Raw genomic sequence first — 11,153 nt, forward strand, 5'->3', positions numbered from 1 at the left:
TTTTCTTCCTCCGTCCAGCTCGTGCCTCAATAACGGGTCTTGCATTGATGACATCGGTAAATTTACCTGCCGTTGTCATCCGGGTTTTTACGGTGAATTCTGCGAGTATGAGAAGAACGAGTGCGACTCTCAGCCCTGCAAGAACGGAGGCACTTGCACTGACGGTCTGGGTACCTACCGCTGCACCTGTCCCATGGCATACAGTGGACAGAACTGCCAGGTAAGTGTGCAGTGTGGGTCTGCATAATTCTGTAATTCCTTTGTAGGTACAAGGAGAGTTGACACATTTTAAAAGGCTAATGGGGTGTTGTCATTACCCCGCTGGGGTGCAGCGTTGACACCAAGTTTGTGAATGTGATAACTTGAGAACGAAGCTACTTATGAGCTTCAAATTGATACCATTGGTGCATCTACTTGGAGGCTGCTTCATTGCTTTCTGTAGAGCCACGACAGGCGGCCTCGTGCACTCAGATCTCTCATATTTGCTGTCTTGTTTTAAACAGTCGATGTCATCGAAGGGGCTGTGAGTTGTGCTGGTTTGTTTTTATGAAATGTTTTCAAAACCTTCTTTTTGTATGCAGAACTATGTGAACCTGTGCAGCCAGGTGCGCTGCCATAATGGTGGCTCCTGCTCACAGACAGCAACTTCCTGGACCTGCCACTGTCAGCCTGGATGGTATGGACGTTACTGTGATGTGCCCAACCAGTCGTGCCAGGATTTTGCCGCCAGGAAAGGTGAGGAAGTATTTTTTTGGCAGAGATATCAAGAGTGATAATGACCTACTGTTTATATTATTGCAAGGAAAATTTAAAATACTAAATGTAGCCCGAGGATTTTGTTACCTTCCTGCTTACAGTTTAATCACTGTAGTAGGCTGCCTCTGTACACGGTAAACTCATCATATGTGTTTGGCTGCAGGTCTGCAGTTGGAGAATGTATGCAAGAATGCTGGCCGGTGTGAGAATGTGGGAAATGCCCACAAGTGCCACTGCCAGCCAGGATACACAGGCAGCTACTGTGAAGACATGGTCGACGAGTGTCAGTCAAACCCTTGTCGCAACGGTGCTACATGCAAGGACTATCAGGGAACGTATGAATGCATAGTAAGTGCACTCTCAGCTTGATATGTGTGCATGTGTTGGCAGGTTTTATGTTTAGGTTCTATATGCAAACAACTGAGCTAACCTCTGTGTTTTGTTTCATTGTCCCAGTGTAAACCAGGCTACCAGGGGGTGAACTGTGAGTATGATGTGGACGAATGCCACTCAAAGCCCTGTCTAAACGGAGGAACATGCATCAACCTCATCAATCACTTTAAGTGCGCTTGCCCACCTGGAACACACGGTACGTGCACATAATAGGAGATTAGTTTAACAGCTGAGGAAGCTTTAAACTTAAAGTATGGACAGAAAGTGATGCTAATGTTTGAGGATAACCTTTCCTGCTTCTTTAGTTGTTCTTGACGTGGGAAAGGAAATGTTGATTGGATGTTGTACTTTTCAAAAAAAGTTTCTTTTGTTGGATCTAAAAATAAAACTGAGTGCAAATTAAATGCTGTCTGTTCTGTATGTCGTAGGACTCCAGTGTGAATTTAACGTGGATGACTGTGCCCCCAAGCCTGGCTCTCTGGAGCCTCTCTGTAAGAATGGAGGACAATGTGAAGACGGTGTGGGCGGTTACAAGTGCAACTGCCCGGCGGGGTTCACTGGTGACCACTGCGAGGGGGATCTGAACGAATGCAAGACTCGACCCTGCCACAGTCACGGCAGCCTTGACTGCATCCAGTTGGTCGATAACTACCAGTGCCGCTGTCGCCTTGGTTACACGGGTATTTTCACATTAACCTCTGAAAACAACACAACAGCACCACAAGTAATTTTTGCTGTTTTTTTTAAAAAGGGGACGAAATGTGTTTGTTTCCTCAGGTCGTCATTGTGAATCCATGGTGGATCTCTGTCTGTCCAGTCCGTGCCGCAACGGAGGCGTCTGCTCTATGAACATGAGCTCGGTGCACGGCTACAGCTGTTCTTGTCCTCGTGTAAGTTCTCTTTAAAGCTGGCTGTTTTCTAATGTAAGCGATCTCCTCTTTATCCCTCATACGGCCTTTGCAGCTCTTGTTATTTGCCCGTTGTGCTCATCAGCTTTTAATAACTACTGGTTTCATTCTTATTCCTTAAACACTCCTCCATGAGTTTGTCCTGTAAGTGCTGGTGATAACAGCAAATGGAAAATGGCAGGCAGCCATAAGGCTAGAGAAAGACGAGCCTTCTTTGTTTTTAATAAAGAAATCCAGATATTTCTTTGATTATGCAGAAAGCAGCAGGGAACAGTAAAAGGCAAAGGGGGTTACCTCCATTCAGCTTCTGAAACTGATCCAGTGTAGAAAATGAATAATGGGATGAATTACTCATGATAGTGGTGAGATGCTGTGTTTGTAAAGATGACTCAACTTCATGTTTCACTCTACATGCTCTTCATTTCACACACCAGCAGGAACATAATACAGCCTGTTTTTCCAGAAATGTAACCACAGGCTACAGATCAGTTATTCTACACATATATAAGTATTGCTGTACTTGGATGAGCAGGGTGAGGGATGACACTGTCACATTTCATAAGCTAGTTTGTCTAAAAAAAAAAAAAAAGCCTATAAAAACATATAAATGTTAATGATTGTCTTTGATTATGCTGCCGTGTAGCTACGGCCACGGCAACTGTCACATCTGTGGCGTGTAGCATAACAGCAGGTTGGCTGTTTGTCGTTCTTCTGCCTGAACGTCAGTGCGTGCTTTTTCTCTGCACTAACCTCTTGCTCCCTGTCTGTTCTCATGCTTGCTTCAGAGGGCCACACCATGGCTCAGGTACAGTAGAGTAGCAACAGTCTTGTAGGAGAAACTAAATGCTTGTTGTAAAAGTTTGCCTGATAAAGTAATATCTACTGCCTTACTATCACACCTAAACAGCATGTTGTGTTTTATAGGGCTATACCGGGTTGGACTGTGGGGAAATGCAGGACTGTGCAAAACAAGGATGCCAGAATGGCGGGCAGTGTGTGAAGATAGCGTCCGGCCATCTGTATTGTCAGTGCAGGTCGGGCTTCAGCGGGCCACACTGCGAGGTGAGATGTCCGTTGCCCTGCCAAAATGGAGGAACCTGCGTGAAAGACCAGGCATACCCGTTCCAGTTGAGCTGCCACTGCCCGCTCTACTTTTCCGGACGATACTGCGAGAACAGACAGATTACGCCGACGCCCCGGAGTTGTCCGTACGAAGACTGTGAAAGGCAAGCAGGAGACAACGTTTGTGACGATCTGTGTAACAACCATGAATGTCGGTGGGACGGAGGGGACTGCTCGCTTCAGAGGGAGCCGTGGACAAACTGCAAGGCCTCTGTTCCCTGCTGGGATCTCTTTAAGAACGGGCGCTGCGATAAGGAGTGTGACAACCCCGGCTGCCTCTTTGACAGCTTTGAGTGCCAAATAACCTCAAACTCCTCCTGCAAGTATGTGACTCTCCCCTTGACTCTTCTGTAAACATGTGTTTAAAATCAAATCCTTACCTCTTGTTCTTGATTGTGATTTCTATGTAAGGTACGACCGGTACTGCGCGGACCACTATGGTAATAAAATCTGCGACCCGAGCTGCAATACGGAGGCTTGCAGTTGGGACGGCCTGGACTGTTCTGACATTCCTGCCAATTTTGCGGGCGGCACACTGGTTCTCGTGGTCCGCCTGCAGCCTAAGGAGCTGCTGGGAGACCTGAGGGGCTTCTTGCGCTACCTAGGAGCTCTGCTGCACACCAACGTTCAGGTGAAGCTGAACGAAAACAACGAACCAATGGTTCTGCCGTACTTCGGAGCACCAAAGGGACTGGGACAACATGCCCAGAGAAGCAAGCGGGAGCTGCACAAGGAGGTTATTGGGTAAGGATACGACAGACGCGTAATTTCTTGTCTGTGCATTTCTTTGCCAAATGAATCACAAATTTCTTGCTTACCGGCGACTGAATTTCACTTTTAATTGCACAGCTCCGAGGTGCACCTGGAAATAGATAACCGCAAATGTTCCCAGAGCCCCTCTCACTGTTTTTCAAGCACAGAAGAAGTCGCTTCCTTCATTGCAGCAGCCCACATCAAGGCTGACCTCCCTTACCCTCTAGTGTCTGTTGACAGTAAGTAAATCTGTCATTCAGAAATGAATGGAATATAAGTGCTTTATATCCATTTTCAAACTAAAACCTCTGTATTTACACTTGTCTTTGTACCATTCAGGCATTTCTTCCCCACCTCCACCTCCACCTCCACCACTGATGTTTCTGATTGGAGTGGCAGTGGTTGTTATTCTGCTCATCCTGGTGCTCGGGATGCTAGCAGCCAAAAGGAAACACAAACACGGCGTCCTGTGGCTGCCTGACGGCTTCATGGCTGCTACAAATGACAAGAGGAGAGAGCCTGTTGGACAGGATGATTTTGATATGAAGTGAGTTCACGTACAAATGAACACCGTGTGCGTAAAACAAGGTGGAGAGGTTGAGTGTGCTCAGGTGAAATATATGCTGTAATGCAAGAAGGTTGTTGTTGAAATGACCGCAATGAGCTTTCAGGGGACCATAGAGTATGACACAGATACAAGCAGGATGAGAGTCATTGTCTTCAAAGCTGCTTTTGTTTCTATATCAGGAATTTTAAGACTGATGGAAGCATGATTGATGGAAGTCAGAGTCAGAGATGGCTGGAAGACGAGGCTCCATCCAAGAAACCGAGAGTAAGTGAACAATAAAGACGTTTGGCGCATACGGAAAGGCTTTGGTCATTGTGAGTTTCACTCTGAGATCTGTTGCTTTTTATAGACTGAAGACAAGCCCTTGCTGCCCATCGCTCTGGACGGAGGTGTAGATCGAAGAGAGTGGACCCTGCAGCATCGCAAAGCTGCTGACATCAGCCTCACTCCTCCTCAGGCCGACCTGGACACTGATTGTCTGGACGTTAATGTGAAGGGACCCGGTAGGGGGACAAAAACCTTTAGATTTGATAATTTTTCAAAAATCTGTCTCGCTAATGAATCTTCACTCTTTCAGACGGCTTCACGCCGCTGATGCTGGCATCGCTGCGCAGTGCCGCCCCGGACTGCAGCCTGCATGGAGAAGAGGAGGAAGAGAGCGGAGATGAACCGGGACCGAGCGTCATCTCGGACCTGATCTCTCAGGGCGCGTCTTTGATTGCTCAGACCGATCGTACCGGAGAAACCGCTCTTCACCTGGCTGCCCGCTACGCCAGGGCCGACGCCGCTAAGAGGCTGCTGGACGCCGGAGCAGATCCAAATGCCCACGACAACATGGGGAGGACACCGCTGCACGCTGCTGTGGCGGCTGACGCTCAGGGAGTCTTTCAGGTGAGACGCCTCTGCGATCTGGTGCAGATCAGTGTGACGGCCAGTCGCGTTTTGTTCACTGTGTCTTTGCACCCTTTCAGATTCTAATCCGTAACCGTGCAACGGAGCTGGACGCCAGAATGAATGATGGCACAACTCCACTGATCCTGGCGGCCAGGCTGGCTGTGGAGGGCATGGTGGAAGAGCTGATCCACTGCCACGCTGACATCAACGCTGTGGACGACCACGGTCAGAAAACTAATCCTCTTCTTTGTCTGAAGCTTTTCGTATTTAATGTGTGAATAAATTCATTAAAGGATGTGAGTTTTAATGTAGTATGTTAGCAGGACAAGCATATCCCAACACAGGGACTTGCTGCGTTTACATTATTAGCTGTAATTTTAGCAGTAATAATAGTTTTCTAGCTAATGCGGCTCTGGTTCTTCTCTCATCTTCCCATCATTTTAGGTAAATCTGCTCTGCACTGGGCAGCTGCAGTCAATAATGTGGAGGCCACACTTGTGCTTTTAAAGAACGGAGCCAATCGTGACATGCAAGACAATAAGGTGAGATGTTTTGTTTTCATGTGCTGATTATAAATCACAACAAACACAAGGACAGTTATGAAATAGAGCTGTAAAGAAAAAATATCAGACTTTATTTGCAGAAACATATTTTCTCCCTACTATCTGTCAAAGATTTCAAAAGCTGCTCCGTGTTTGTTGTGTCGGCTGTGGGACACACCCTGTATGGGTTAAACTGACCGTGTAAACAAACTGTGGATCTGGTCCTGCTTTTCCTGTTTGTTCGTATTAAAATAGGAGCTCCCTACGCTGTGCTTACCGCTCCCTTTGCTTCTTTCAGGAGGAGACCCCGTTGTTTCTTGCAGCCCGGGAAGGCAGCTTCGAGGCGGCACAGGTTCTCCTCGACCACTACTCCAACCGCGACATCACTGATCATCTGGATCGGCTTCCCCGCGATACGGCTCAAGAACGCATGCACCACGACATCGTCCGTCTCCTGGATCAGTACAATCTGGTTCACAGTCCCCACAATGGGCCTAATCACATGGGTGGAGGAGGAAACTCATCTGTTATGTGTGGAGCAAATGGAGCAGGCTACATTGGCATGCGCCCTGGACCACAGGGGAAGAAGAGCAGGAGGGGCGGGGGCACAAAAGTAGGAGGTGTTGGTGGAGGGCCCAAAGAAATGAAAGACATGAAGGCTAAGAGAAGGAAGAAGCCTGCAGGAGGAGATGGGGCAGCTGTAAGTGCTGGGGTGGGAGCAGGAAATGGAGGAGGCACGGCAGCAGGAAGCACCAATGGCGTGAAGGCAGCAGGAGGCCTTCCAGAGAGCTCCGTCACCATGTCGCCCGTCGACTCCTTGGAGTCTCCTCACTCCTACGCAGGCGACGTTTCCACTGCCGTCTCCACCACGGCAAACTCCCCGCCCCTGCTGAGCAGCCCCACCTCCAGACAGATGCTGCCCCCTGTCAGCCACATGTTGGGACAGCAGCAGACCTGGGTGAGCATGAACAAACACGGATACAGCCCCATGTTCAGCCTGGTTCCTCATCAGATTCCGGGATCCCACCCCGGCATGGCCCAGCACCACGGCCAGGGTTGCAGCGTCGGGCTGACCCCCATGAACGTCACCGTGACCAGGGAGCAGCTGCCACCCATCGTCACCTTCCAGATGATGACTCCCGGAGCAGGCCAGACCATGCTGAAGCAGCCTCAGCAGGGGCAGGTGCAAGTCACGCAGTCCCAGGGTCAGAACCAGACTCAGAGTCACTCCCAGCAGGCTCCGGGGCACCTCCACTGCACCCCGGGGATGATATACCAGATCTCTGATCAGATGGCCATGGCTCACGGGCTCCCTCACACCCTGCAGCACCCACACACTGTCGGCCACGGAGGCCACGCAGGGATCGAGGGCCAGTCTCGGGCTCTGCCCTCATACCCGACCATGCAGAGCCCGGTGGATAAATACCCAACGCCTCCATCGCAGCACAGCTACACCACAGCGGGCTCGGAGGGCACCACGCCCAGCCACTCTGCCCACCCGCCCAGCGAGCACCCGTATCTCACCCCCTCGCCGGAATCCCCCGACCCCTGGTCCTCCTCTTCCCCGCACTCCAACTCGGACTGGTCCGACGTCACCACCAGCCCCACCCCTCTGGGGAACTCCCACCACACACTGCCGTCATCACACCACACACACATTCCAGAGCAGGTGCAGCTGCAGCCGCAGTCGCAGCAGATGCCGCAAGCGTCTCAGCAGCCTCAGCTCGGAAACATGCAGGTGTTTGCGTAGGCGGAAGAGGAAGAAAGCAGAAACCGACTGACTTTGGGGCTTCTGTGTACTCATAGTAACACAATCAGTACGTTCTCACGTCTGTCTTTAATCCCTTATTCTTCTATAATAATCAATCACCTCTTATGTTATCTTCTCTTTGTACTTCAGAAGACTGTGTATAGTTTCTTAAACATTTTTGAGTAAAAGTCTTTTGGAGTTTTTCTCTGATCGAGTTCTTCTAAGTCCAGTGAGGCAGCCTTTGCTCTCTGCTGGCTGGATCAAGACTTTTCATGTTTTGGCACCAAACACATAAACTGATCATCGAGGAGCTTCTGACCAGCTGGTGCGGGATTAAAAAAAGACCGGCGAGAAAAGACTGGGCACTTCCTGCATTGAGATCGTCCGTCTCTGTTCAGTGTAATAAACCTGCCAGTACTAACACCTCATTGAAACCATTCACTTTAATACGATGGGTCATATTCAGTGGATATTTTTACTCTCAAAGGAAAACCACGTTTGTTGCATTCGTGCTTTCGCTGGGTTAAAGGGGAGCGGCACTGAGAGGCTGCTGTACGATCAGAAAAAACAACAAGTGCATGTAGCAAACGCACGGCGAGGCCTGCTGGGCGGTGCTGCATGGGTCTGCGCTTGTCATGTGAAAGTTTTCAAAGTATTTCAGAGGTTTGATGAAAGTAACATCTGCTAAACATCAAATATCTGCCTGCACACTTCAAAAGGTCAGAAAATGGAGCTCCACCTGCACGCTATCGCTGCAGTCCTCGGGTGGTGTAATGAGAGTGTGCGGTTGTCTCTCTGCAGGTGGTACAGCTGTATTTGAGTAATTAATACTGAAAAGCGTACATTAGTTTGTCACCAGATTCAGTATGTTGTATATGAAAATGTACAGACACTCCGAGCATCTTCTGCTCGTTATATCTGAGCTTAGCATGTCTTTTGTTTTGTTTTTATATGAATACGGTGCACACTTCCTGTATAATTCTGAATCTCGCCGAGGCAAATCGCCACATCTTTAAAGTGCCTCTGTTATAAATAGCGTCTCTTCCAAAGTTATATAACCATAGCTACAATCATTGCGTCTCCGCACCTCTAACGGTCGTAAATCGTGCGTAGAAGGAGAAAGTCACTTGTCTTCTTTCTTAAGGTCGATGTTGAGCTTTTATGTGGCTGCTGTGTTTAAAACAAAAAAGGACAATCGTTCAGCGTTCAGAAAAATCTCACATACCAAATTTTGTTTTATTCAGCCAAAAATATGAAACCTGTGTCCAAACTTGTCATTTGTTGTTCTTGTTTGAAAAGTCAGACACACAAAAGCTGCACCTTTCTGCAGAGTTGTATTTGTAGACCCAGCCTGAAAACTCCCCAAATCCACGTTTGTACGAATGTAGGGGCGCTCAGGCATCAGATAACTTTTTTTTGTATGAATCACAGCAGCTCCAGTGCATATGCAAGGTTATGAGGTCATGTCTATATTCTGTATATAAAATGTTTTTTTTAAGTTTACTGTACTCTTCTCTGTTAACCAAATAGCCCGTAATATACCTGCAATATGAAGTAGTTGTTACCGTGTTTGTGTGTTGTAGAACTAAAACTGATCAAATCTGTTGGATTAAAAAAACAAAACAAATGATCGAACGAATGCTTTACTGAAATAAAGCCAAGATCTCCACACACGAGTGCACGTGCTGTCTTGTCCTGGAGCATCTTCGTGTCTCGGCAGGTTTTTACAGGTGTGTCATTTGCAGGTGGATTTTTTTTTTTTTAGGGCCTCCATGTTAGACCTGGTAGATGTAGCATCGTGTTTTTCGCTCTGCCTGGTAAATCTGCCATTTCTGAAGGTTAAACTTGAGTCAGAGGCTTTATTGTTTTGTCCTAATTGATTCAGGCTTCATCTGCATGAATCCTCTTGGTAAGCGGTAAATGGATGCTATTCATATAACACATTTCTGCTCCTACTGAGCACTTAAAGCCACGTGTATACAGTGCTTTTCTTTATGCACACATGGATGCTCTTTAATCCCTCCTCAGACGCACAGTGCAGACGTTGTACTGCCAATAAAGCACAAAGGTTTGAACAGTGCCTGGGATTTGGATAGAGTATTTTCATATAATTCACATGTATTTATGTACTGTTGCATCACTACATAAATACACCAAAGAAGCCAAACTGAGTCATTTCTGTCCTTTAAATCTGCATTTGAAACTACAGCAGTGTCTCTGGGTACTGCTCTGCAGGTCAAAGGCAGGGAAGTGGACATGCAATGCCTACAGATAATTAAGTTATAATACTTTTGCTTTTTACAGTTACACAGATCGATTGAAAACACGATTGCATGTAAATGAGGCATTTGTGAAATGCTCATAAACAGGGCCCCAAACATCAGATAATAAACACAAAATACAGCATTTTGAATTTTATATAACCAGGAAGAACAAAAAGACTTTATGCACAAATCCATGCAACAAGTACAAGATATGAAAATAAAACACAGAAACAATCAAAATGTGTAAGCTGCACTGTCAATAAAGGATGAATACCTTAAACAAAAGAAATATTAACACGGCCTGAAGTTACTGCATCCAAGTCATCTATAATCACCTTACATTCCTGAAGTTTTAGTTGACTGCAGATTATTCGAGGAAGGCGCTGCAAACCTGAATTCAGTGCGAACCTTTGGGACAGATGAGTGAATCCTGGGACTTTGTAACTTCCAACATTTCTCTGCTGAATGCAAACCAAGAATAGGCTTTTAAATAAGAAGATCTCAGTGGTGGTGACATAATCACTGGTGTAAAGACAGATTTAGAGAGCCTGCAGAGGTCTGTGGACATCTGTAGGTCACAGTAAAACTTGTAAGATATTAAGTGTGTATTTCTTTTCCTCTGTGTTATACGTCTGTCTCTCCGTGTGGCATTTGCATGTCTGTGTGGGTTCTCTGGCTTCCTCAGACCAACTGCATGTCAGTCCAGACGTGCAGTCGGGAGGTTATGTGAAATGCACTCGCTTTCTGCATGTTCCTTTATGGCTTACAGACACACACACTAACTCATACCCTACCACACTTAAACACACAGACACGCACCAAATCTCGTCCAGGAGATACATTACTGTCAGGAGTCTTTTTGCTTCCTACTAATGTAAGAATCCTTCCAAGGAGACAGATTAAATTCTATTACATGCCTCAGTGTGTTTCTATGTATATACTGTAGTTTATTTCATTGGTAGCCTGTCCAGGATGTACCTGGCCTCTCACCCTATGGCAGCTGGGATAGGCTCCAGCCCACCTCCGCGACCCTGAAATGCACTATAAATGGTCAGGCATTGAGAAAAATGTTCCATCTCATTAACTTCAGAAGTTTAAAACCTTTACTGAAAATGCAAATCGTTTAAATGCATAATAATAATAATAATAATAGAGTCAGATATTTTCTGTTTGGAGTTTTCTCCCGTTTATCCTGCCGAGGTG

The 11,153-nt window shown here is 47.0% G+C and overlaps 1 protein-coding gene across 2 annotated transcripts in view; it reads left to right on the plus strand.

Moving 5' to 3' along the window:
• The window catches only part of notch2 (notch receptor 2), a 40,543-nt gene extending 31,186 nt beyond the window's left edge, over window positions 1–9,357 (plus strand). For both annotated transcript variants that reach the window (XM_082524023.1, XM_082524024.1), the window contains exons 20-35: window positions 19–220; window positions 582–735; window positions 920–1,104; window positions 1,213–1,345; window positions 1,578–1,829; window positions 1,927–2,039; window positions 2,982–3,502; window positions 3,591–3,923; window positions 4,029–4,171; window positions 4,272–4,479; window positions 4,680–4,764; window positions 4,850–5,003; window positions 5,078–5,391; window positions 5,472–5,619; window positions 5,839–5,936; window positions 6,235–9,357. In XM_082524023.1, coding sequence (XP_082380149.1) covers window positions 19–220; window positions 582–735; window positions 920–1,104; window positions 1,213–1,345; window positions 1,578–1,829; window positions 1,927–2,039; window positions 2,982–3,502; window positions 3,591–3,923; window positions 4,029–4,171; window positions 4,272–4,479; window positions 4,680–4,764; window positions 4,850–5,003; window positions 5,078–5,391; window positions 5,472–5,619; window positions 5,839–5,936; window positions 6,235–7,686 — 4,495 coding nt within the window. In that variant the 3' untranslated portion in view covers window positions 7,687–9,357. The remainder of the gene's footprint in view (window positions 1–18; window positions 221–581; window positions 736–919; window positions 1,105–1,212; window positions 1,346–1,577; window positions 1,830–1,926; window positions 2,040–2,981; window positions 3,503–3,590; window positions 3,924–4,028; window positions 4,172–4,271; window positions 4,480–4,679; window positions 4,765–4,849; window positions 5,004–5,077; window positions 5,392–5,471; window positions 5,620–5,838; window positions 5,937–6,234) is intronic.
• Window positions 9,358–11,153: the final 1,796 nt, after the last annotated feature.

The sequence above is a fragment of the Aulonocara stuartgranti genome (genome assembly GCF_965226115.1).
Source record: "Aulonocara stuartgranti genome assembly, chromosome: 23".
In the NCBI taxonomy this organism is placed as follows: domain Eukaryota; kingdom Metazoa; phylum Chordata; class Actinopteri; order Cichliformes; family Cichlidae; genus Aulonocara; species Aulonocara stuartgranti.